At 34.1% G+C, this 27782-nt stretch overlaps 4 protein-coding genes across 5 annotated transcripts; 1 reads left to right on the top strand and 3 right to left on the bottom strand.

Annotated features, from left to right (window-relative positions):
• Nucleotides 1-545: 545 nt before the first annotated feature.
• Nucleotides 546-6561, bottom strand: LOC105669449 (FMRFamide-related peptides-like). The gene is made up of 3 exons (XM_012362415.2): nt 6388-6561; nt 2936-3318; nt 546-1967 (listed from the first exon to the last, which is right to left on the bottom strand). The coding sequence occupies exons 1-3, from the start codon at nt 6388-6390 to the stop codon at nt 1766-1768; spliced, it is 588 nt and encodes a 195-aa protein (XP_012217838.1). The 5' UTR covers nt 6391-6561; the 3' UTR covers nt 546-1765.
• A 3167-nt stretch (nt 6562-9728) lies between these two features.
• On the top strand, nt 9729-14349 carry LOC105669460 (nicotinic Acetylcholine Receptor beta3). Of its 2 annotated transcripts, none has more exons than XM_012362439.2 (9): nt 9729-9895; nt 11177-11316; nt 11400-11444; nt 11601-11710; nt 11768-12005; nt 12478-12646; nt 12967-13116; nt 13569-13738; nt 14019-14349. In XM_012362439.2, exons 1-9 carry the CDS (start codon nt 9811-9813, stop codon nt 14250-14252), a joined length of 1341 nt encoding a protein of 446 aa, XP_012217862.1. In that variant the 5' UTR covers nt 9729-9810; the 3' UTR covers nt 14253-14349. The 2 variants fall into 2 exon arrangements, with proteins under 2 accessions (XP_012217862.1, XP_012217863.1); XM_012362440.2 differs by having other exon boundaries at nt 9731-9895; nt 11789-12005.
• LOC105669461 (galectin-8-like) lies at nt 14339-18811 on the bottom strand. Its single transcript, XM_012362441.2, has 7 exons — nt 18318-18811; nt 16310-16395; nt 15599-15809; nt 15291-15488; nt 15117-15205; nt 14837-15031; nt 14339-14744 (listed from the first exon to the last, which is right to left on the bottom strand). The coding sequence occupies exons 1-7, from the start codon at nt 18405-18407 to the stop codon at nt 14597-14599; spliced, it is 1017 nt and encodes a 338-aa protein (XP_012217864.1). The 5' UTR covers nt 18408-18811; the 3' UTR covers nt 14339-14596.
• A 151-nt stretch (nt 18812-18962) lies between these two features.
• Glyp (glycogen phosphorylase) lies at nt 18963-27353 on the bottom strand. Its single transcript, XM_012362438.2, has 11 exons — nt 26988-27353; nt 24059-24160; nt 23234-23548; nt 22701-22812; nt 22305-22624; nt 21870-22180; nt 21663-21777; nt 21410-21592; nt 20889-21236; nt 20346-20675; nt 18963-20030 (listed from the first exon to the last, which is right to left on the bottom strand). The coding sequence occupies exons 1-11, from the start codon at nt 27228-27230 to the stop codon at nt 19875-19877; spliced, it is 2535 nt and encodes an 844-aa protein (XP_012217861.1). The 5' UTR covers nt 27231-27353; the 3' UTR covers nt 18963-19874.
• Nucleotides 27354-27782: the final 429 nt, after the last annotated feature.

Here is a 27782-nt window from a genome sequence, read left to right as displayed (position 1 = left end):
CACGTCCAAAGACTGATGTGACACATGAGAAGGCATGTTCGACGCGACAGATGAAAAAATATTAGATATCTAATGCGTCTTGAAAGAGACACGCTGCGAGCTTGAAGCTGTGAATGATTACGCGATCGCAATTACAAACTGAAAAACATTACATTCTGAAAAGCATAATTACAGATGAATAAAAAATTTATATATGAATTTGTCCGGAGAACAATTGGAAAGTTATTCTCACCTTTAAAGTGCACAAACTTCGAAAGATATAAAAATGATAAATAAAGAAGCAGATAAATTTTATAAGTAGAAGAAAATTGAATACTGCTTCTCTTACAAGTTAAAGAGAAGTTAAGAAAGTTCCCCAAAAGTCAAATAATTGATAAGCTGATTATATTCTCCCAGCAATTTGCTAATGGCGGCATAACAGGGTGGAAAACAGGCTTAACATCGCGGGGGAGAAAATTGATCATTCTTCCAATAAGATAAATAAAGAGAGAACAATTATCAGCGGGAGAATTGGTGGACGGATTGTACACAGAAACAAGCTCACATCCAGCCACTTTGTTTCTTTTTAATTATATGTAGTTACGTATTAAATTTACATATATCATAAGAATGACGTTAGGCTACCGGGGGGGGGGGGGACAACATAGGTGCAGTTTTGACATATTCCTATGATACTTATTATTTATGCGACGTGCGAGAACCTCGAGCGAATTCAGTTGGTGTTGCCATTAGCGTTGCCATCGCCGAAACCGAATTCGCTATTAGTGCCAGGCGTCGAAGATGCGACAGAGAGAATGCGCACGATTACAACACGAATCTGCGGCTACATTAACGATCTCGAAACGACGGATATCGTCGCAAGTTTATATGTACATTGAATAACGTTAGTGAGACAGATGGATGTACAGCGCTGTACCCGATATAATATTCGCGGCTCGGCATTTGCTATCAGCTTGCTGACGTGCCCTGTTTAGCGCCATTTTTCTTTTCTCTCAAGATGAAATAAAATAAATGATACAACGTTTATCTGCGAACATTATATATGTGCATATAGTTCAATAAGGATTGATACATTTACCACAAAAGCAAGTAGAATGATGACGAATAAATAGCCTCGACGTTGCGCGGAATATTGTCATAAAAATAATAAATTAGAATAATATATCGTAAATGCATTTCTGTTTTGTGTTGTTGGCAATTTCAAAGATACCTTTTCGCAATTTGCAGCTTAAAGAATACTGATCGCTTTATAGTGTCGAACATGCAATTCGTGACACAAGACATAAACTATGTACAATCTGTAAATTGCTAATATTAACAGTGTATTAAAATTATCAAATTTTATGCGGATTTAATTTCTCTTTCTCTCAGGCAAGCAACAAGTGAAAATTAAATACAAATAAAAATTATAGAGGCAGACGTTGCGTTTAATTTCGATTGACGATGAAACAATAGGCAAAACTTTCTGTGAATAGATCCCATTATCTTTTTTTTTTTTTATAATTTTATAACAGATTCTTGTGGGAATTTGTTACAACAGAATTTGTTTTATGAGTGAATGTTTAAAATCCGCTTAAGTACAAGCGCGCTGATAGTAACGCGATCCGATTATCATCTCAAAGCCAAATGCAGCTCGGTCGCGGCTTAATCGGTTCGATAAACCGGGAATGCTGTGATTCTCGTTGACGTCCGTCATCGAATCCTCGGTGAATCTGTACGGAACGATCCCGGATTTCGGACGAGTTCGGGTAACAGCAGCACCGGTTCACTCGCGACGATCGAGCTGGTCCTCGAAGGTGTCCAAGCTGATATCGCCGGTGATCTTGCCGAGACTGTTGCAGAGACGATACAGTCTCGACACATCCGGATGTAAGGCTGCGTCGCTGGCCACGCTGCTTGACATGAGTGCCGAGCACATCGCGGATAAATTCAGATCAGTCGGCACCACTTGTATATTGCGACCAAACCTGTTTTAAACGGAAATTATTCATTTTTTTTTTTTTTATCTCAATCAGTAATATTTTTTTTCTATTCAATTTTATTTTTATCCATGTTTCTATAACTGTTTTCTAAATCTGTCGATCTACAGCGTCATCAAAAGTTACATAAATATTTAAAAAAAGATATTTCTATTTTCGAATTCTATTTCTTTTTGCCAAAGACAGAACTTTATGTTAAAAAAATTGTTCTGCATTTATTCTAATTTTTGAGATTAATTACTCGCTTTTTGTGCAAAATTTTGTATTGTCCTGCATATTCTTATCTTTAATATTATTCAAGTCGCAGGAGAGCATCTCTTTAGCGCGGCGCAATTCAGATAAAAGCGAGCATTAAATATAACCGAGAAAAATGATCATGTTACACGTGTGTGTTGAACTTTGCAGTGTCACAACGCGTAGGAAGGAAGTAACAATGAGTGGATACGAATCCCTAGAGTGAATCCGTTATGCCATTACGTCAGCGTCCATTTCTCTGCTTTAGAGTCTTTTTTAAGACGCGGCACAAGTATTGTACATTCTGATTTCGCGTACCTGCGAGCAAGGATCGTACTTTTCGCACGCGTCATTTTAAATAGCACATTTGCGTTCGATATATTTGATGATCGTGCACCTGCGCTCTTCTTATTTATCATGCACCGCAAAAACGTTACAATGTGAATATATTTAATTTCACATTTGATATTTTATGACCATATTTGCGCTACACCTGCGTTTCCTTTGTTTATGCGCATCGCGCAAGTAGTGCGAGCTCATAGCATTTGCAATTTCATAAAAAGCATCCCATGCTTAGCCCGGGTGTCATTTTCGAAACATTACCTAAGTACATGAAAATAGATACAACATATTTTTACAATCGACTTTCAGCAGCGAGGAAAATTTTTTCAGGATACATTTTGGTACTGTGAGTGTTAAAAAGAGTGCGACAAGACAATTACCTAATGAAATTAAGATCGTTTCTCTCGCGTTTGAGTTGCTCGCCGTTAGCCTTGAGGTTGGACCGACCGAATCTGATGACGATGTCCGGCGACTTCCATCGCGGATGCCTGCTGACCTTCGGATCAGTTTCGGCTGCCGAGTTATCAACGGTATTGAAGGCCCGTCCAAATCTAATGAAGGAGGAACTCGTACTGCGTCTCTCTTTGGACTCGGCGTCCTCTTTACGTTCGTCGATACCGTGTCTTTTAACCATGTATTCGAATTCGTTCAGCGGTTCTTTAAAGATCCTTAGACTGCCGTCATCTTTTGGCGTCAAAATCGAAGAAGACACGAGCGCCCAGTTGCAGAGGAATGCCACTGCGTTGAAAGTCCAGAGTGTAATCTACACGACGAACAAAGATTGCATTGACAAAGCTCTGTATGTACTGTGCGTATAATCTTTATTTCAATTTGGAGAATTTTCATGAAATATAATTCTCTGCAATTTGTTTATTTTTATAAAGCTCGGAGCTTTAAAAATATCTTCCATTTTATTGCTAACAAGCAGAAAACTATATATTTTTTATTAAAGAAATTAGAAACTCAAGAATGAGACATTTCGTACATCTCTTTTTACTCGAATTAATTTATATCCCATTTTTTCTTAACAAAAATATAAAAAAATCAATAATAAAATACGTAACTATAAACAAATATGATACATTAAGTTAATCGACTTTTATCAAAGAAAACCCGCATGATTGTAAATTTATAAAAAAATAATAATTTTAATATTGTAATTAAGTAATTCTGTAACAAATTATCAAAAAAATAATTAAAGTAAATTTAATTAAGTAAAATATATTACAATATGCAATTGCTTACTAAATCAATCGTGACATTATACGCATGTGAATTTATAATCTTAAGCAGAACTGAGATTATAAGTTCGTAAAGTTCGTGAAGAAGCAAGAGACTTCATTCAATAATACGTGATTAATTTGTTGAGATCACATAGCTAGGATTACAAAGTGCAACAGGAGCAACGTGTCATCCAGCGCGTACGTCACGATAAATTATATTGGCGTCTTATTATCTGTATTAATAACCTGTTTAACAATATCACGGTGCACCGAGCAAGATTAATACGGTGCCTTATATTACTTTAATTAACTCTGTACGTGACTGTCCTGTATAATCACGTCACCCGCAAGCTTGATGCGTGTAAAAAATTGTGAAAAAGCTGCTGCCTTAACAGAAATAAGTATTAATATGAGGTAGGCGGTATTTCATTTCTTAATTAACCAATCTTTATCTTCACTTTACTCGCATCCCGTCTATGTATACAAGCTTTCGTATATGCAGATGATATCGTGTTACACTAGATGTCCGCCACTAGATGCCCGTGTTAACGATTAATTCTGGAGTTGACATTCTGGACTTGATATTTTTCATCGACAATATTGAAACGCAATAGTAATTTCTATACAATTAATAATTAAAAATAAAGCGCTTTATGTAAGCTTGATAAATCCAAACAAATGATGAAATTATATTTTTCAATAAATCCGATTATGAAAAATAATGACAAGGATATACGCAAGATTAATTAAAATAATATAAGCCAGCTGTTGTAATGCGAGCATTAATCACGGCTACCGTTCTTAAGAAAAGACGAAATTGCTTTGATGCTTTGAATTAGAATTTATTATAGATTGCTGTCTTCATTATCCCTTGAAATGCAAATAAATTTTTTTTTTAATTAATAATTTTCGTGAAAAAATATTTTGTCCGGGCAAAGTTTAAAATTTTAAAGTTTTTTTCTAAACATTATAATAATTTAACATAACATTAAAAAACTGTAAGTAAAAATTAACAAATTACTAGAATGATTTATAGTAACCTGTAAAAAATTGCAATAAACAATAATTTCCATTCACTTTTTTAAAAAGAATTAAATTGGCATTCCGAATTGACACGATATAATAGTTAAATATTTTAAATTTTGTATTTTCTGAAATTTTAAAGTAAAATATTAACATGAAAAATATAAACAAAAATGCAATTTTGTTTCTTAACCATTATTATATTATTTTTTATTTTTTGAAATACACGCATTGTATATTTTGATAAAAAAATTGAATTAAGTAACATTATGAAAAATTTGGTCTACATAATCCCTTGTCACCTGCCTACATTTCAGTCAATGTCATCCCTTGAAAATGAAATAGATGTGTTTTTTCGTCTTGTCATCTTAATTGCACTAAATAAAATATCGTAAAATAAACGAGCTTTGTTAGCGTTATTTTTTAGCAAATAAGTTAACGTTGCAAATTTTAAATTAATATTATGCTTAAAAAAAGTAACAGAAACCGCTAAAATAAATTAATAAGAAAATAAAATTTAATAAAATCACGTACACTTTGTGGAAATTAAAAAGAAATGCATGAAGTTAATGTGCCTTCCTGTGGCTTACATAATTTCAATATCAAGAAAATATAAATCTCTAGTAGTGTGGTGAAAATGAAAATCCAAATTAATAGGAAACTATATCTTAATACTGTGGAGAAAGGAAATCGCGTAGAAAAGCAACAGCGGATTTGCAGTGAAGACCGACGGCAAGCTCGCTAACTTAGAAAATATGCAAACTACTAATGTGCGAAATACATTAGCTATTTCTGATAAAATTTTTGAAAACACCCAGTTTGTATTAAATTAATGTAAAAAAATTGTTTTATCAAATAAGATGGAAAATAAAATTGTATAGCTTCAAAGCAATTAATTAACAAAAACAATTACCATCACTATAACTCTCTTTCCTTCTAACATAAGAAAGGATTTCTCAGTTGATCTTGAAAATATGTTTAAATTCTTGATTTTATTTAAAGCAGAATTTAATAAGAAAAACCACACACTTTAATTTTAATCATCTCAAATAATTCTAGAAGAAAATCTACTTTATATGAAAATTGACCATTGCTTTAATAATATAGCTTAAAAATCTTTAACACACACATACATGCACACACCCTCCTTTTATCCTTTTTTTCTTAGTATCCTATATACAAAATTAAAAATGCTATTTATTAATATCTAAAAATCATCGATAAATTATAGGTAAAAAATATATATATTAAATAATATATATCAAAACCTTAATAATATATATTAAATAATATATATTAATAATATATATTAAAATCTTAATAAATAATTGCAACTTGAGTCTGTGATATATAAAAGGTAAAAAATTCTTTCCTCAATCAATAACACCAAAATAAAATAAGAAAAAATTCACGATCAGTCGATATCAAACGTCCTCGGGTCTATCACCATCTAGATTGAAATTGAAGCGACAATCCGGAGAGTCATTACGGATCCACAGTCAATTCACCGAACGATCACTGAACGATTCCGTGACATCGCAAGCAATTGTCAGACACTCACTCACGACAACGATAAAAGCACTCACCATGCTGTCGGCTTTTTCGGCTTCTTGCGCAGACGATCGGAAGACGTACGCGGATGTGAGTGTCGAAAGAGCGATCGTATACGGTGGTGTATGGCGACGGCGTGGTTTGCAGCGTGTTGGTGGTGGTTGGTAGCAGAATGGGTGTCCGGGGTTGGAGTTGACACCCTTTATATAGGGGCACCCTCGGCGCGCATCCCCCGCGCTGGTTTTCTCACCGCGTGAGAGAAGATGGTCTCACCTGAATTATGATTGGCCGGAGCTTACAACACGATACCTCTACATTATTTTGATTCAATTACACCACCACCGGCTACCGACCTACGTAATCTCCTTTATTATTTATGACTGTCGGCAAATAATAATCATAGGGGCGGGATGCCTTCGGATCCTTCGTTATTGTCGTCGTCGTCGGCGTCATCGGCGTCATTGGCGACAATGTCGTCGCCGATCTTTCCTGTCTTTACTCTCTCCTCGCTCTCCCTTTTACTCTCTCTTTTATCTTCCTTTCTCTCCTTATGTCATATTTTTGCAGAAATAATGACGCCAAGATAGACAACTCTCTGTTTCGCGCATGCATGCCGCTTTGACCTATTTCATGAATACAGAACGAAATGCAACAGGTAGAATGTGTTCGTCCGACAGTTACTCGGCTACTTTTACGTGAGCATCTTTTTTTTCTGCGAATATGTCACAGACGAAAAATGATGTCTCTCGCCAAAATTATTGCCAGTCAAAATAAAATTGCGTAATAGGTGGACTTTGCGAAATTAACTACGCGTTTGATTTATACTGACTCTAATGTTTGATTAACGACTTATATGTCAGAAAAGTTGGAACAGTTCCAAAAGCACGTAAAATGCATTACGTGCGAGCCTGCACATTCACTTGCTCTAACCGTAGGGATACCAAGTTGAAGCAAAAAGTACACTGAAGCTTTTAACTTTTAATATACATACTACGCACATGTAAGATAGCCATATTTCATAAGTTTGCAACGTAAACTCATTTTTCCTTATATTAAATATCTCACAAATGTCTTGCAAATATCTTGCAATATTATACTCTTATAAAGTGTTATACAATAAATTATTAATAAATTTAATAATTATATTATTGATTCTTACTTTTTTGTCAACTTTTTCTTAGCAAAAAAATATTAAAATGCTAATAATTTTCAAATTAAAAAAGGTTAAAAGGAAAAGCTTCTCACGCAGTTCTTTCCTCTTTTTTTTTGCTTTTTAATATCCAAACATCAGGCAACCAAATTGTATAATAAAACTATAATTTTTAACTAACTTTAAATGAAGTTTACTTTGTAAATTTTTAATTTCAAGTTTGTTTAGAAAGATATATGAGGCTAATAATTAGAAAGTTCAGATAAATAATTTTCTTCCGTTTTTTACTACGGAAATTTACTTCAAATTAAAAAAAATTAAGTTAACAAATATTACGAAACACTGACCTTTTCTGAATTTGACATAAAAAATAAAGAATTTGTTACAAATTGGATTAGAAAATCGACGCGCATATATGAAGGACGAATAAATAAAATATAAGCTACAATCTTTCTTAAAAAGCAGAACTTACGTGCAGAGAGGATCAGAGTCCGTTATGCTTCATTGCATAAGCTCGCATTCAACTTTAATATTAGCATAAAAATCGTATCTTTATTGCCGACATCAAGCGAACTATTGAATAGACGTAATTCACACTCGTTACTGCATAACGGTAACAAGATGCACGTAACATATTACGTTACATTAATAAAAATTTTTTTGCTACCACTTACTTTATTAAATATGCGTTTTTTAATTAATAAATACTTTGAAAATTTTTCTCACTCTATTTTACTGCTCAAAAAGATCGTTTTTTCTAGAAAAAGAAATATATTTTAAATCGTATTATATATTTTTATATAAAATAAATTCTATAGAAGATATACATTTCTCTGCAAGGAAACTCTTTACTTTTAATGATTAATTAATCTAAAACTTGATACTTTCTCTGAAAAAATATCGATTTTAAATGTAACTAAACAATTCATAGGCATATTTGGTAGTTTGAGGACATTCTATATATGTTTATTTGCAATTAATGATTGAAGTAATTGCTGAAAGTGTTAAGCTGCGTGATTAATTGTTTACTACAATTTTAAATTTTACATTACATTAAACTCGATGCAGTTATAAAGAGAAGCGCGTAGAGTCTTAATTCATATTCCTGAAAATTTTAGAAACACAATTTTAATCGGTTTCTATTTAGAATGCTCGATTCCATTTATGCAATTTACTCGGGCATAGATTTCTTAGAATAAAGACTGGTGTATTTAATTTTTGTTGCGGCGAAAATCTGGTTCTAAACCCTCAAACGAATTTGTCCGTATTGAGCTCGCACTTTTAATTTAGCCATACAATTAATCTATGTGTCACATAATTAAAATACGCGTGGGAAGAAATTATCGCGAGCGTTTACCCGCTGCAACAGATAATAGAATAGCGGCGACTGTAATATCGCTTTGCTACGCACGGCATACTGGTGTGCTTTGAACAATTTTAAATTTTCCACCAAAGTTAAATTGGTGTTTTCACGTTACAAAAGCGTTGTAATTAACAGTAGCGTTTTAATTGCCCTTATATTTTACCGGATATCAGAGAATCATTCTTCCGTAGTAATTTCTATTTATTCGCGAGATAGTTTTCTGCGAAAACTAACGAAGCGGTAATTAAATTTCGTAGTAAAACGTAGTAAACACGATGACTAATTGCTCTCTTGTTTCTCAGTTTTGTTTACATTGCCGCTGCACTCGTATCTTCGAAATTGTCAATTGTAACAATATTTGTCGAAGCTTGCTTTGACGGAGAAAAAAATGTTACAATGATTTAATAATTAGAAAGCAACGTTTCGCAATCATGGCAGATGATGAATTTCTTTCAAGCAGCTCACAGTGGATTTACCTCCACTAAAATTTAAAGCTTATTTAGAAAAATGCTAACAGTAAAGATTCGAAAATGCTACAAATATACTTTAACATTTTTGGGAAAAAATTATCTCCAGATTGATCGAAGATGCCGCGATAGAAAGGACTACTCGGTGATGCTTGTGCGCATTTTGTGAAAGACAAAATACTTTGCGACATTCAATTGATGAAAAATAAGGGCTGTAATTATGATATCGTTGCGATTACGCGCACAATTGAAAGGGTTCGGCTTAAATAATGTAGAAGTATCTCCGGTGGAGTAAAGAGGTCAAAGTCATTGCGTTTCATTGAACAGCGGTAGGCGACGAAATGTCTATTCAACAGGTTGTTAACTACTTAAATCTATGGTAGCCCCTTCTTGCCACTCTTGTCTGTGGCGGTACCGACGTACCGCGCTTCTCACGTAGTCAGTGTCAACTCGACGACGGTTCGCACTTCAACTCGCGATGCGGCTTTCTTGTACCATCTATTCGGCGATCACGCTTATTTTATTCAGCAACATAGTGTTGTATGCGAGCGGCACGCCGGAAAGTAAGTGATAACCGAGTATCGCGCCAAGCATCCCGAATTCCTACCTGAGATCCTTGCGGCACCACGTCGGACATTTTCGCCAAAGAACGCGACCAAAAATAAAAGAATACAAAATTAAAATATTTTTTATTTCTACGTTATTCATTTAATTGGCAAACTATTCATCTGTAATGCATCGTTATTTGAAAATTAGCCGTTGTGATGATTCGTTACACCTTATGATTGCATCGTATATTGTTCATTCGCATCTGTGGCACAAAATTCTTAATATTTAAAAATAATTTTAAAGTAAAGATATTAATATATATCCAAATAAATAAATAAAAAGAATGTCATTGTCACAAAAGTATTTTTATCGTTGCAAATGTAGATATTCTATTAGCAATTTTTATCGATATTTCAAATTACTAAAAAATAGCAGATTTATGCAATTTTTTGTATTTCGAACAATTGATATCTATAATATTCTGTTAACTTCGATATAATTATTTTGTGCAATGTTTTTTAATAAATAAGATACCAACAAATATCATTAACGCAGACAAATACTGCCACCGGCGTACGATGTATTTTATTTATTTTTTTTTTTTTTTATGTTTTTCTCTTGTTTTTCATCATATCGTGTTGAAATGTCTAATATTGAAATCTGAATTTATTGAAATTATGCCTATAAAACACACTTATGGCAATCGAGGTATTCCCTGACGGACGCTCATGCTTCCTTATTTATCACAGTGACTACAGATTGTCGTCATTTATCCACTTGTACTGTCATTCAAAGCGAATCAAATGAATGAATGAGTCCCAGTATTTTAGAATACATGTACCATTCGCAGTCAATAATGTTGCATATTTGCAAGATAGCGATAGCATCGCTATTACTGTAGATTTATCTGTTTTGTTCTGCAATCTTTGCAATTTTTACGTTTAAATTTAAATACTGTATTTATATAGAAAATACTTTACATAAATTATGATCATAATGGCAGACTTTTTCATAAACTTGGAATTTATTTCGTTCTTACATCTGTAAAAATGTCTAGTAATTTTTTTATTACATTAACAATTAAAAAAAATGTATATATACACATGTATAAATTTTTTTAATTATATATACATACAATTAATGAATTATTGTAATTATTAACAGCGCGACAGCCTCTATTACTTACGAGATGATCTCGCGCGAACGGTAAACGTGGGCAAAGCGCGAGTCGTTGTATCTCACGTAATTAACAAGATTACAGCTTCCGACATTGTCCCTCGCGATATAATTTACAGGGTCCCCTATGTGGAATCAAACCTGGACCGATCGACTAAAGGCAGATCTGTTCGTGAAATACGATAAATTCGCCCGGCCGACGCAGCATTTCAACAGCACGGTGGTCGATTTCGACATTACTATTCTTTATATCGATGTGGCAAGTATGCGAGCAATATTAGAACGCGTGCGGGTGTGACTTTACTCTCTCACAATTTTACAATTAGCTATTTCAACTTGCAGGATGATTTCAGATCTACCGTCACCGTTAACGGGTGGACTTATCATGTGAGTATCGCGTAATAATACATTTGGTTATTGCAATGCAATACTTTCTTAACTAATTAATTAATAATTAAAACTAACAAATTAATTAATTGATAACTAAAACAGACATGACACATAGGCATGCGATATCTCACAAAATTTCCTATCAATAATTAGCAATGGACAGATGACAAGCTCAAATGGGATCCCGCAAAGTATGGCAATATTCAGCATATTCACGTAGGAAACCACGAGGTATGGCAACCGGATGTTCTGCTATATCACAGGTATACAATCCTGTATCTTGATTCTCTGACAAATCCAAATATCTAAAATCACATCAGAAATCGGTTTTTTTCAACCAGCGGGACTGCGGGCACAGTTGAGCATTATGGCGATACGTCGTGCATCATCTCTCACGACGGTCAAGTGCTGTGGGTCCCGCCTTCGCAGTTTATCGGACTTTGCGATCTGGATATGCGCTTGTGGCCCTTCGATACGCAAATCTGCACTCTAACGTTTGGCTCCTGGACGTATCATGGCGAGCAAATCGATTTACGATTGGGTAAAACCCAAGAAATGGTATGAGAAATGTTTATTATATTCTATCGTATTATTTTCCTGTGTGTGTATAAAGTGTACAAAAGTTATATATTTTCTGAGATAAAATTGGATTCTCACAATCTTGGTAGTACAAATAGAAAAATGGCTATTTTACATGGAAAAGTTAAAAATGTATGAAGAAATTTCTTCATATAAAGCTTTGTTCTCTAGAAAATTAATTTTAGAAATTAAGAATTTAATAATAATTTTAATTATTAATTATTTTATAACATAAATCACCTCAACAGCAGTCATTAAATAATTTTCCATCTTTTAAAAAATGTAAAATAAAAAATTTCCATACCACGCATTCTTTCATGTAAAATCTCACTGATCTTCATTAATAATAAATCGCTCCATAATTTATTTAATATAATTTTCTCATAATAATAATCGACTTGTCCGACATGTTATCTCATAAAGAAATTAAAAAACAAATAATTTATAACAGGAAATGAGGTTTGTGAAAAACGCGGAGTGGACATTATTGGATTTGGCGAAAAAGCGCGAAGCAGTCACTTACAGTTGTTGTCCGGATCCATACATCAATTTAAAATTCACTATGACATTAAAGAGGAACTCGGCCCTTTATTGTAGCATATTGCTGATGCCTGCTACTGGTGCGTATCATTATCATTTAGATAATGTTAGCTCTGAAACAACCGCTTATATACACGCGTACATGTGCAAATACATACACACACAGTGTAAAAAAAAATTACATAATATTTTATTGGGATATTTTTAAAACAACTGTGTAACTACGCTCATTTTAAAACCGCAATGATTTAAAAAACAAAATCTAGGTCAAGTCTACTGACCTGACACGCGATCGATTCGCGAGTTAACCAGCTGCGTATATGAGATTAGTCTGAGAAACTGAAACTTATCACAATCTAAGTTGAATCCAGTCTACAATATTTACGTTATAAATTTCCAGCCATAGTTTTCCTGGTTCTGGTCACGTTTTGGCTACCACCTCAAAGTGAAACGAAGATCAGCGTTGCGGCCTGTACTGTATTGATCATCGCCGTGTTTTTAGCCTACTTCGGTGTTAAAGTGCCATTAACCACGAACCCTCCGCTTATAGGTAGACTAACGCAAAAGCCTGATACTTTTAAGATCTTCAATTATTTTCAATTATATCTTAAAGAAAATAAATGACACATGCTACAGTAAGAAATTTGCCCGATTTAGAAGGATAAAAAATATGCCACCTGATTGTGCTCTGAATTATTATCATTCTTTATTTTTAAATTATTTATTATTTTGTTTAAATTAATTAATTAAAAAATCACAAATTAAACAGTTATGAAAAGAAATATATATTTTATATGTACGATTTATGTATCAAATCTATTTACACGGTGTAAACTTTTTTTAAAAAACTTACGTAATAATAAAAATATTAATGCTTAAAAATAATTAGATTTATATTTAAAAGTAATCGGATAAAATATTTATCGTCCTTTTAAATCGCGAGCAAATTTTGCTGTGAAGATAATGACATAAATTATTGATAACTAACATTTGCTTTTACAGTTTACTTTTATAGTGGTTGCCTCTGTTTAGTAACAATTTCATTGATACTATCAATAATAGTGATCAATATAACAAAAAGGACTTACTGCAAACCACTTCCACGAAACATTAGACTGTGTCTGCTAAGTTGGCCTGGAAGACTGTTAGGACTTTCGGATCTTATAAGCGTGGTAAATCGATCGATTAATATTTTAATCGCATTATAAGAAAAATACTCATTAAAAGAAATATGAGTTGAATATTTCCTATCTATTTCGCTTCCAGTTGCGTATTTTTGTGCAGAGTACATTATTCATAAATATTCATAAATTAAATTTAATTAAATTATTCGTAAATTATTCATAAATGTTTTATGAATATTTTTTAATATTATCTGTTCTCAAAACGTGGAAGAATATTTTTACATATTAATAATTTTTATACGACAACAATTACATAATTTCTTTTCAGATCGAATCGCGACGGCCTGTGCCGGGCCAAGAGTTGCGTGGCAAACTTACGGAGGAATCCACCACCAACTCGACGTCTAATATCTCGGATGACGGCGATCGGCAGAATATAATTTCGCCGACGAAGAACACCACGCAATTGGAATGGATTCTAGCTGGCACGGCCATCAATCGTATCGCTTTCGTGCTGTTCTGCTTAATCTTAGCAACAATGGCGATAGTATACATAAGTTAACTCGTTAAATGAAAATTTTTTCTTAAGTCGCTCTTATATTCCGATAATCTATAATATATACACGATATATACAAATAAATCATGAATTGTTGTCCAATGCTGATTTATTCTCGTAAATAAATAACTCTCATATAATATATACAAATGCAAACATAATATAAACATTATATCGACAAAATATTTGAAAATACCTCAGTATTTTTTGCATTGAGAATATATTGGCGTGATGTATTCACAATCACCGAAAGACTCATTGTCAAAATCTCTCACGAACTTCTCTACAATCATCGTCCTTCATCTTTAATTATGCACCGTGCACGCTATTTGCAGTGCAGTTAATCCTATCATGCGTAGCTCATACTAAGCTGGTAGAGCACGATGTCGCCAAAAATTCGTATAGTGTCCGCAATTGACGACGGCAGTCTGTGCTTAAATTCACCGACCATCTTGTTGTCCAACCATATTGTGTATCCCTCGAATTCGCAGCGAATGCTGTTAAAGCAAACACGAATCTATTATTATACGAAAACTCACAACTTTCTCTACGTAAAATCACGCGTAATTTTATTTATCGGGAGTCTTACGTGAGCAAGAAATCTCGACCGGGCATCCAGGATAAGTGACCCTGGTGTCGCTCCTCATGACTCCACGCGCCATTGTTCCAGCAGTTCATGACAACGTACGGCGCATTACTGCCATATAAGAAACGCGGGTTTAAATGCAGCGGTATAACAGGATGAGGATAAATGGTCTTGCCCTTCTGTAGATTCACGTAAAACCTGCAAAGGACCGTGATACATCGCGTTGCACGGGCGAGCTCGTGAAAAATATGCGACCGCCTAAATTACAATCTCAAACGCTCACGAGTGTGGAAGTAGCTTCAGCCTTCCGGCAATGAATAAACGGGCGCCGACGCGAAACTCGCTACCGATATCCACGGTGATGGGAACGTCCTGCAAGAAGAAGATTGAGTTTTTCGGGCGTTTTACCTTGCGCGTCGAGCTTTCGATTTCTCGCAGATAAGACAGCGAGTCTCACTAGAAAATCGACAAGCGGTTCGTCGGTCGTCAGGACCAGCACTCGGGACGGTCTGCAAACATTCGGATCTGGATATACGAATAGATTCAGCTGGCGAATCCGGGTGTCCTCGAGATTCCCGTTGATTTCGGCGGTCATTACATCTTCGAGGGGCATTCTGTAGGAAAAGGTACAGAAGTGCTCTCCGTTCACCGCAATCTGCAACGCAAAAGTAGCAAATTAGTTTGATAATTTTCAGTTATCTCTCTGACGTAATTCTTCCGACAAAAGAGACGGGGATTGAAAAGACATCTGATATTCTGTATTACCTGAAACGCGTCGTTTGTGCAAAAGATCATGAGATGCACGTAAGCGTTCCGGCGGAAAATGCACCCGCTCGGACCAGCCGGCGAACAAGTTTCTTCATCCTCCCAGGATCCGCGCACTCTTGTGTTCCGAACAATGTAACCCCTGTCCAGTCGTGGGTTGAAATGCAAAGCTATGTTTCCAGCCGTCTTGCATGTTAAATTCACCGAAAACCTATCGCGTAATTAAATCGAGATGCAATAATTTTCGTCTCTATTTTTGAAAATTACGCATTTATTTGAGGCATTGATAGTTGACTATAAATAGAATAACTCATGATATATTGTCAATATTATTGTCCTTTCTTACACATATATTATTGTCCTTTCTTACACATAAAAACCTTGACATTTTTCATTCACGACAGAATTCTAAATAAAATTCTATTTATGCTTTTATGTGCCGCGCGTAATAAAGAAAAAATTGTGTGAAAAATCAGAAGACGCGCTTTTACAAAATCTATCAGTTTTGTACATGTGCGTATTTTGATATTTTAAATGTTTTCTATCGCGTAAAATTATAAATTAAGATATAGCTATTTATCTCAAATTTTATCGCAAATAAATCTAAAAAATGGGCTTTGTACATTTTTCATTAATAAAGATTTTTCAAGTGCTTTCGCAAAACTGTAAAAATGAGATAAAAATCAAGAAAAATGAAGATAAAACAAGTACCTCGACGCGTTTTCAGGAATGTACCCGGTGAGAATGATAGCAGACGTCGGTTTCAGTGGTCGCAGCGGAATCGATTTACAGACATTCTGAAAAAATATACACAACACATATCAGTGCGTCTGACAGGATTCACTAATTTTCGGATATTCCGTACGTAAATGCTCGTTAACGTTTGTATACGAAACATCGGTATCAAATCCCGGTGTGATAATATTCGGAAATTTTATTATTTCTAAGCGCTCGATTATATCGCTCGACTAATAGTGACTTGTCGCCCATTGTATATTTATTATACCGACAAGTGCTCTTTTCGATGCATGCATAACAATGCTAATTGCCTCGATCGAGCTTTTCACTCCGTCGACTATATAGACACTCGACGCGAGAATTTATGCCACACGATTCACTGACCTCGGCCACTTGAGAAGAATTTATAATCAAGTTATTGGAAAAAATCTATGATTCATGTGATTCAGATTACTATAAATCATCATTGATTGTTAAGAACTTCATAATAATCTCGGTTCATTAGCCTCTGTACATCGTATAACTTTATTTTTCTATTGTATTTATACTCAGATTTGAAATATTCAGATATCTTCAAATCCGAAAAATTAAAATTCGAGAACAAAGTTTGAATTATTCAAACTATATAAGTTTGAATTATTCAAATTATATCAGTAGAAAATTTCCAGCGCTAACTGTAATTATTCTATCGTGTATTATGAAATCGTGGGAGTCACCAAGGCGAGATAAATACCAGCTATCTCGAGAGGAAAATGATTCATGTAAAAGATAAGACGTATCTCATGCAAGAGTAACAGCAACATCAGCGATAAAGCGAGGTATTTAAACAAGCTGAACTAATATTTCTCGAATTTTTTTCTTTAGAATTAATCGAGGCATCATATTTCGTCATATATTTCAAGAGTTTTCTTATACTAAATATCTAAAAATACTATACATGAAAAATTAAATAGTAAAAATATTCTCACAATTTTTAACTTTAACAAAGTTTTGAAATTGTAAGAGTTTGGTCAATTATATGTTAATTAATAACAGACGGATAATGTAACCATTATCTGTCTACATGGTTAATCACATATGGTAATCCTTATCCCATATCACAGCACGCGAAGGACAAATATTTGCTAACGTAACACGTCATGTTGTCGTAGCGAGTGTGTCCTCAAATGTTACATGTGTTGGGTTAATTAAAAATACTAATTCCGTTTGTTGAAGAGTTTTGCTGAATCTGAAAATTATTTCGTTATAGTAACAAATTAATTTTCACTTCGTCTCTATGTAACAAATTTGCTACATTCATTAAAATTAATTATTTCGCTTTAGTAGCGAACTAAATTTCACTTTATATTTACATTTTCTGTGAGTAAATTTATTCGGCAAGATTTATAACAATAAAATAGATATTAAATAATTAATTATAATAGCACAGTTCAAAAATTCGATTCACTGTGCATGCAATAGCAATAACAGTCTTCTTACAAAAAAATTATTTTTCTCTATTTTTCTGTATTTTGCGCTATTATTGTCATAATTTTATTCTACAACTCATAAATTGTAATAGTTGACGCTGATACTTCATTGCTGATGCTATTAAAAAAAGAGAAGTTATCTTAGAAAAATCATAAATTTTCATCATATAATTTTTCACTTTTTCATTGCGTTTTAAGGCGCACATTTTCGAAATCATAGTTTTCCATTTTTTATTTGTAATAAAAAATTTCTTATTTATTTATATAAATAAATTTTCAAAAAATAAATTATCTATTGTTGGTGAAACCAGGCATAATATATAAATCTATGCACTGATGTGGCTGGAAAGAGAGTATGTGGATGCTACTCGGCTACAGCACATCGGTAAATAGTAACGCCTTCTGCGGAGATTTGGTTTCAACAGCACGTGGCAAAAAGAAGGCAATCACGCAGGCTCGGCGGCCTCAGCGAGGACGGAGACAGCGAGCTCTGGGGTACCGCTGGTACTCACCACAGGCACGGTCTCCTCGTCGAAATAAGAGAAGTCCTTGAACGCCTCCTCCCTCGCTAGGGCGAAGATGTCATTGGATGAAGATGACATGCTGCCCGTGCACGAGCTCACTCAACGAGCGACCGAGCTACGATTGTCTCGGTTATCGGACGTGCCGCATCGAACGCTCGTGCGAGTGACGGCGCTCCGCAGTCGCGCCTTCACGCTCAGCCGTCTGTCTGTGCCGTCTATTCTCGTCCGCTTCCACCTCCGCCTCATCAACAAGTATGCGAAGCAGGTGCAATTGCGATTGCGCGAACTTGCGCGGAAATGTACAAGGTGACTCACACTCGCATACGGAATTTTATCTATCTTGTATCGGCTTACGTTGTTTTTAATCCGAGTGTATCAGTCTGGATTGTTAGCTTGATGAAGACGTCATGCGATACGGAGTTATCGGTGTCACTTGGCGGTGTTACATGTTATGAAACGAGAAGCTGCACTTGTCTTTACGCTACATTTCTTTGCTTTCTTACGTTCCTACAATGGTTAATACAAAATTGGTGTTGAATTATTGGTATCAAGCAAATTCCAACATTGCAAAGAAACTGTTTTTGTTTCTCTGAAATGTTCACTTTCCACATCTCTTTTCCTTCTTCTTCGAAATTATTAACCATATATTTTATTTCCAACAAATTACAATTTTCTTTGTAATATATAATCATATTACTTACATATCATGTAAATATTTGTAGCACTTAGCATAATGCCACCATATAATTAGTGTCGATAATTTATTAATAAGAACGAGCATATCTTTCTGGTTGATAAGATAATGTATGACCCATACAATCTCTTTCTTTCATAAAACATTTTGTCAAGAGTGAGAATCTGTTACATCTAAAAAAGAAAGTATTCGTATTAACTACTTTAAGATGAATAACGCACGGCCGGAAATATATCGAACACGATTAAGACTAGACTAGTTTTCGATGTTCAAAATAGATACTCGAAATACAATCGTACGAAAGACATAATGCAGGAAAATTTATAGTATCACGTATAATTGGCATCACGTGAAACCTTTAAATTCTTTCGCCATTAAGAGCCATTAAAAGCTTTCATAAATTCGTACATATATCAAGAATTATTGCTAGTGGCTCATCAAAAACGATAAAAAAATTTATAAATTACAATTCAGAAATTTTATAATTAAGATATTAAGTTTACAAGTTAAGATATTAAATTTAGATACGAAGTTTTCTTATACGACGCGCTTTTCAACTAAATTCGCCGTTGCAGAGAGATGCGAAAGAATGCTAGAAATACCTCGAAATGTGCGAAATATTTAGGCAAGCGCAATCATTCATCGTTAAAGAGGTTTCATGCTTGGAAAAAAATATTGCGAGATAACCACGTGTCTTCACGCGTGATAATCTCTATTGGTTTGTGCGATTGTGGCCGTCATGGACGGTACCAAAATTATTGCCTAAAGCTTGTTTCGTCATTTATGGCCGAACAATATTAATCGCGGAAAGAAATGGACGAGTATCGGAACACCTTATATAAAAAATGTATTTAAATATCACGAGGCTCATGCGGATCCGGCAGCTTCTGCCAGGACGGTTCAACCTTCCAGATCTCTCGCGCATATTCCGCAATTGTGCGATCTGACGAGAATTTTCCCGACGACGCTATGTTGTGAATAGCCATTTCCACCCACTTGTTTTCGTCCTGAAAATCAACAAATGTATTACACGACGTGGAAATTTTACAGAGAAAGAGTTGGATATAAAGATTTCAATAGTTTTGCAAAAAAATTTCTACCTTAGCTTTTTAAGTTTGGAAAAAAAACTTAATAAATTTATAATTCGTAATAATCCCTATTTTAGCTATTTTTAAAATACACTTTATCAATTATAAATATATTACTTTTTAAAATAATCCGTAAAAAAACAATAAAATTGTTAAACTGAAATGTTTTCAGTCTTTTTATTGTAATTTAAAAATTACGCAATAAAAAATTACATCTTAAAAGTTGATAAGTACCTGATAAACTTCGCTGACACGATCTTGCATTTTTATATAACTCTCGTAATCAGCCAGAGAGAGGAACCTGTCCCACTTGAGCAACACATCAGCGATATCTCGAAATTCATCGGGATTATTCGGACTGAAGAATCCTCCTTGGATTTGATCAATACACTGCTTCGCTTCCGGCAGCTTGTTGTAGTAATCATAAGCGTTGTAGCCTTTTCTCTGCAAAGCCTCTACTTCGTCTACCGTCATACCAAAAATAAAGATATTCTCGTTGCCCATTTCCTCCGCCATTTCGACATTGGCTCCATCCAAAGTGCCGATCGTCAATGCACCGTTCAACTATAAATGCAATATAAGACTTTACTATCCCAATAATTCAAATTTTTGCAGTGAAAATAATTATGATCACAATTGAATACGTTAAATAAGATTTTTTTTAAATCATTCATAATTTTATATTTACTAAATAAATTTACCGTGGAGATCAGCTCTCAGAATAGTTATAAACAAACGCGCAGTCTTTACTTCATTCTACTGCCAAAAACTACTGACCATAAACTTCATGTTGCCAGTGCCAGACGCTTCGGTGCCAGCAGTCGAAATCTGCTCGCTCAGATCCGCGGCGGGTATAATCTTTTCTGCCAAGGTCACCCGGTAATTTTCAAGGAAGATCAGCTTGAGTTTATCGCCGACTATCGGATCGTTGTTGACGACGTTAGCGACGCTGCAGATAAGCTTGATGATTTTCTTCGCCAGATGATAACCTGGCGCGGCTTTGCCACCTATCATCACGGTTCTCGGAACGAAAGTAGCAGACGGATTCTTCTTTATTCGATTGTACAGAGTGATGACGTGCAAGCAGTTCAACAATTGTCGTTTGTATTCGTGTATGCGCTTCACCTGTTAATAAAACACACAATTTTGCCATCAAATATTTTTTATTCTTAATCTCAAAAGTAATGAGCGTTTTCATATTTTCACTGAAAAATGCAAATTGATTAAAGAATCTGTAATGAATATTTGTAGTCCACGTTTCTGGAATACCTGATATTGTTCGTAGCCTATGTTCTCACCTGGATGTCAAAGATAGATGCCGGATTGACCTGAACGCCATACTCTTTCTCCAATAATTGGGCCAATCGCAGTTTATTTTCCTGCTTGACTTTAACGATGTTACGTTGGAACACCGGATCCTTCGCCCATTGCTTCACTTGCGTCAACTGGTCCAAATGGACTGACCATTCGCTACCGATTTTCTACAAATAATAAAATAAAACAATTAAAATATATATTTTATTTCTTGTCACTTCACATTTGAATACTTACTTCTTCGATGATATCTGACAAATTTGGATTGCACAGTAACAGCCATCTTCTCGGCGTAATGCCGTTTGTTTTGTTTTGAAATTTCTCTGGTGTCAATTCGTAAAAGTTCCTGAAGCTAATAAAATAAAAAAGACGAGTTAGACGTGTCACCAATTTTTTTTTTTAGCTTTGCAAGCTTTTGAAAATACTACTCAATACGGAACGTACACACTATCTTTAAGAATTTCTGAATGAATACGAGCAACTCCGTTTATAGCATGACTGCCGACGATCGACAGATGAGCCATGTTGACTCTCTTTTCGCCTTCTTCTTCTACCAAGGACATTTCACGAAGGCGATCCATGTTTTCGGGCCACTTGGCTGCGACTTGTTCAAGATGCAGGTGGTTTATATGATAAATGATCTGCAAATGTCTCGGAAGAATGCTCTCCAACATGCTAGTAGGCCATCGCTCCAATGCTTCGGGAAGAACCGTGTGATTTGTGTAGGCACACGTGCGCGTTGTAATATCCCAAGCCTAAAAGTGTAAACAGTGCGACATGTTTCGAATGTTATACGTGTGTACTTTAAATTTCTGTTTGCGTTTTTTTTTTTAATAATAAAATTCTCTTAGAGTAAAATTTTTCTCAGTTTATAAATACCTTCTCCCAAGTGAGTCCTTCAACGTCAATAAGAATTCTCATCAGCTCGGGAATAGCTAAGGAGGGATGCGTGTCATTGAGTTGAATCGCCACTTTATCGGGGAAGGCGTCGAAGTCGGTTCTATGATGCTCCCGCGAGCCGAATTTGCTGGACTTGTATCTTCGAATGATGTCCTGAAGAGTAGCAGCTACCATGAAATATTCCTGCTTCAATCTGAGCTCCTTGCCCTCGAAGAAGTTGTCGTTGGGGTAAAGCACTCTGGAGATATTCTCTGCCAGATTACGATCAATCACAGCTTGTATGTAGTCACCGTCGTTGACTGAAAAGATACGAGACAATAATATATGTGAAAAAATTATTACTGTATCGCGCGAGCTTGTAGACTCGATACTTACAGAACTTCAAATTAAATTCTATCGGTGATTTTGCGGACCACAGCCTTAATGTATTAACAACATTATTTTTGTAACCAGGAATTGGACTATCGTAAGGCATAGCAAAAACGACCTAAAAATAATATTATATAAAACAGATTATCATTATAATTATTTATAGTGTCTCAAAATTATCAGAGATTTTTTTCTACCGCAATTTTTCTAAATTTCTTAAATTTGGAAATAATTTTTTTAGCAAAAATATCAAGAAATCTATTATTTATCGCAACATGTGTAATATTTTTGTAAATAAACTTTGAATTAAAATTTTAATATAATTTTTTCTTTATAAAATTTTTTATCTATAAGAGTATTTTATTTTCAAATTATTTTAATTATTCAAAAATGTAAGTGTACAAAAAGGAAAAAAAAACTGAAAATGTTATAGTATTTTTGTTAAAGACGAAAAATATTTATAAGATCTTCGTAAACATGACATTCAAAGTGCAATATTTTTGAGAAAGCAATTTAAAATAGAATACTGAAATAAATACCTGCGTATTCACCCATTTTTTGCCTTCAGGAGTGTCAATCACGTGACCGTAAAAGTTCACAGGTAACATAAATTCTGGTCGAGCTTTTTCCCAGGGATTGCCGTATCTAAGCCAGTCATCTGGCTCTTCTACTTGCTCACCATGTTTTATTTTTTGTGCAAATATACCATATTCATAGCGTATTCCGTAACCATAAGCGGCCAAACCCAACGTAGCCATGCTATCTAAAAAGCAGGCAGCTAGACGACCTAATCCTCCGTTACCGAGTCCAGCGTCTTCTTCAAGCTCTTCCAGTTCTTCTATATCCAGACCCATCTGTGGAGAAAGTGATGATTATGATCATGTAATAATCTTTCATTTGATAAATCATCAAGAAAATTTCTATCAGTCGATTAAAGCAAATTACAAAAAAAAATATATTTTTATTTTATTTAATATTCAAAAAAGATGGATAACAGAAGATACATTGTATTTTTTTTTAATTTAATGACTCTTTTAGACGATCCAATAATTCGAAGAAAAATTTCAATTATCTCAAATATTTTTCAGTATAAAAGACCAATAACATATTATCAGTCGATTAAAGTAAATTACAAAAAAATATATATTTGTTATTTTATTTAAAGATGGATAAATAGAAGATACATTGTGTATCTTTAAAAAAAATTGATAACCCTTTTAGATGATCCAATAATTCGAAGAAAAATGTCAATTATCTCAAATATTTTTCAATATGAAAGACCAATAACACATTTTGTTTTTCTGATTCTAATAATAACAAAATTCACATATTTATGTACATAGCTTACCTGATACATAGCTTACCTGATACATAGCTTCGTCACACGCTCCTTGTATTCCTAGATTAATCATTGTATTTTGCAGCGATCTGCCCATATAATATTCCAAGGAGAGATAATATACTCTCTGAAAAAAAAATTTTACATTACGAATCTTTTATTTGACTTCGACAATATTACATTGTACAAATATCAATCGTAGCATCGTTAAAGTCAAGCAAGAGATCGGTGCAAAAAGAAATGCAGTAGAAAAATTACTTAGATCCTTTAAATTTTTTTTAAATACAAACAAGATGCTGAATTAATTAATGTCACTACATTATCGTTAATGTTACGACATCAATTAGCATAAATCGTTATACTGCATGACAATGCAAATAAAAATAAACTGTCGGATCTTCGCTTAGAGTGAAACAGAATTCGTTCAGGGTCGATCAGCTGACACCTATTATAACTCGTAGACATAGCGAATATGTTTTTGCATGAGGACCGATTGATTTAATGACAGAAGCAATTTCAATCATGGGGATTTTCATGCAGAGTGACTCGTCATTAATACTATCGCAGCAAAGTTTTCTTCCGTAAAATTTTATCATAAAACAAAACAAATCATCTCAGAAAATTCACATTTTTGGAAATGTATTTAAATAACAAATTCAACGAAAAATATTAACAAAATTTCCCATATTTGTAAAAATATCCACATTCAAAAAAAAATTGAGCACGAACTCTTTTGATCGGAAAATTGTAATATTATTTTTATTTTTGTTATTATTTTTAAAATACTATAAATTTCGAAATGTATGTATAGTTATCACAACAAATTGAACATAACTTTAAAAAAAATGATTATAATGATTTAGAAGAATTGCTATAATGGATCTTAAAATTACCGTGACCGAAAATTTTTCCTGCAAATATAGCAATGACTCATCGTTAAATAATTAATTCTTGAAATATGAACTTGCTTTATAGAAATGTGTTTGCGTGAAGGATGATTTATTCACTCCACAAACAGAAGTTAATGTTTTTTTCCTCGAATAAGGTAATTATAGAACACAATTATATTTTATTTCTTATTTTAATTATATTTAATTAATTCAAAAATAATTAAAAAACGTTCTTTCCACGAAGTGATATGAAATGTTTGTTTTCCAAAAACAATACGTAACGATACGATAATATTTACGCAATAGTTGAAATCCACGCATAAAGTCAAAATGATGTAACGACATCGCGCTCTGTATAGTAAGAAATGTATCCCGAAATAGAATGTAATATTTTCCTATTCGCCGTGAACTGCGTCTGCAACGCGACAAGAGAGGTAACACTTAATTAGATTTTTCGAATAATTATAAGCGCAGGAATTTAGAAAATTTATTCCATAACTAGTTAAGAATTGATTCTGCAATTTAAAGTTGAATTTCTTTTAATAAACATGTACAGTAAATCAGGTTTTTATCGCAACTTTTTTTCTGGACTTTAATATTACATATCTTCGTAATTAAGCTCCAGAATACCGTTGGAGTATGATTTTGTTATTTATATGTCCCTCTGAAGCTTATTTATAATTCGCAAAAAATTTTCTCGTTAATCGCTTATAAGTGTCTCGGCATGTTTGATAAAAAAAAAACTCTACTTCGAATTTATCAGAAAATAGCAATCTATCATTGAAATGTAAATTAAAATTGCAAATTTGTGATGTCCTTTATAATAGCAATATAATTATTAGTGAAAAAAAATTCTTATCATAAATTCACCATGTTATGTGCTGCGTTCGCACATTGCATTCATTGCATTCTTTTTGAAATATGTATCTTGAATAGATACAGTTAAATAGATATCAATTGATCTCGCATAAATTCTTTCTCGTACAATTATTTTATATTATTTTTATGTAATAATATTTACGATAATACATAACGCGTTACTTTAATATGTGCAATATCTGGTCAGAAGTCATTATTAACTTCGTTGTGTAAGAGATATCACGCACGTTTATCTGCATTATTATCTGAATTTTGACAAAAATTCTCGATATTCATGTAAATGAATACGAAAATCATACGTAACGTTACTGATAATCGTGTTAGCCAATATAATTTTTAGCCGTCCTTGTTATGGTTTATTGTTATAAAGAACTATAATCAATTCAACAACTTTCTGCTCGCAGCTCGCATATTGCGAAACGCGTTTCAGAGATGAGCAAATCATATCAACTACACAGGCTTTTTGAAAAATATTTTTTTTGGACCTGTAAAGTAAAAAAATAAAAGATGCGTAAGAGATATCCTACACGCCTTTATCTGAATCTTTATGAAAATTCTCGAGATAAAGATGCTGTGTACGAAGATCACGCTATTATTGATGGATCATATAATCGCATTAGCCAACGTAATTTTTAACAATCTATGTTATGGTTCATTGTCACAAAGAACTATAATCGATTCAACGACTTCCTGTTCGCAACTCGCACATTGCGAAACGTTTCTGAGATGAGCAAAATATAGCGAATCAATTATGTGAGCTTTTTTAGCATATTTTTCTCGAATCTATTTGTGCAAAATTAAAGAATTAGAGAATTGATCTGCTAAAGAATAAAGAAATGAATTTTAATTAAATTTTGCTGCAAAAAGATTGGGTTAGATATGTTTTTTTGTGTGTTATTTACGCGTAATCGATATGCTTGATTGATAAAAATTGCGAAATGCGCGCATCTTTCAAGCATTTCTCGTTTTTTATTGGGAAAGGATTGGAAACAATCAAACATTTCTGTATGAAGCTTGCAGTCATAAATATAGAAAAAAAATATGCTAATCGTCGAACTATTAAGAGTAAACAGAGAATGATAAATAGATATATAAAATTCATCGTGTGGCAGCGAAATCCGATCTCACCGGTTCCGAAGAGTTTATGCTCTCTGATTTAACGAAATATAAAAAAACGAAGAATACCTTGGGATCTTTCTCGTAATAGTGCTGCTGAGTGCGAATCCATCGCGACACGAGATTGTCCTTGACGCTATGGGCTAGGGCGAAGAAGTAATCGCGGCTCGTGGCGACGTTGCGATCTTTCACCAGGGTGTAGTGGAGATGCCTGTTGAAGGTCTTCTTGAAATTCGCGACATTCTCGACGTCGACGATGCCGCGCACGGAGATCTGCTTCCTTTTCTCGTGATCGCTGTTCGTTAGTGACATGATGACTTACTCGATAAGCTAAATCGGCCGGATTATTCGCGGTACAACAAGTCGCAACGAATTGACACACACTCGACCAACACGTCGCGGACCGCCAGAGGCGAATGATACGAGTTGCCAGTTCGGCACGCAGTGATCACCTTGCCCCAAGGTGACACATGCGCACGAGCGAGCGGCAGCATGTGTTTACGGCGGCAAAAATATGAATTGCGCTCATTTGAACAGGCAGTTCTCGACTTGTTTCATTTGTTAGAATAAGCAAATGGATTAGTGTTTTGAATATTATTGCTCCAGCCGTCCGATCTTTCCAACTGAAGCGTTAGAGCTAGCCAAATGTCTGTTCTTTGCACCCGCAGTATATTTTTTTATACTTGACATAGATATGTAATTAAGCGTTAAAGAGAGAGAACAGAATTTACGACACATTAATAACATCGCACATTATTGCTAAATGTTTCAAACTGTCAAAAAATGTTTCAGAGAGATCTCATTGCAGCATTTGTAACGGCCTGAGCTGTAGAAAGTCCAATTACCTATTATAGGTCACATAGA

This window comes from Linepithema humile, chromosome 1 (assembly GCF_040581485.1).
Source record: "Linepithema humile isolate Giens D197 chromosome 1, Lhum_UNIL_v1.0, whole genome shotgun sequence".
NCBI classification, from domain to species: Eukaryota; Metazoa; Arthropoda; class Insecta; order Hymenoptera; family Formicidae; genus Linepithema; species Linepithema humile.
This window is presented reverse-complemented; position numbering and strand designations above follow the sequence as displayed.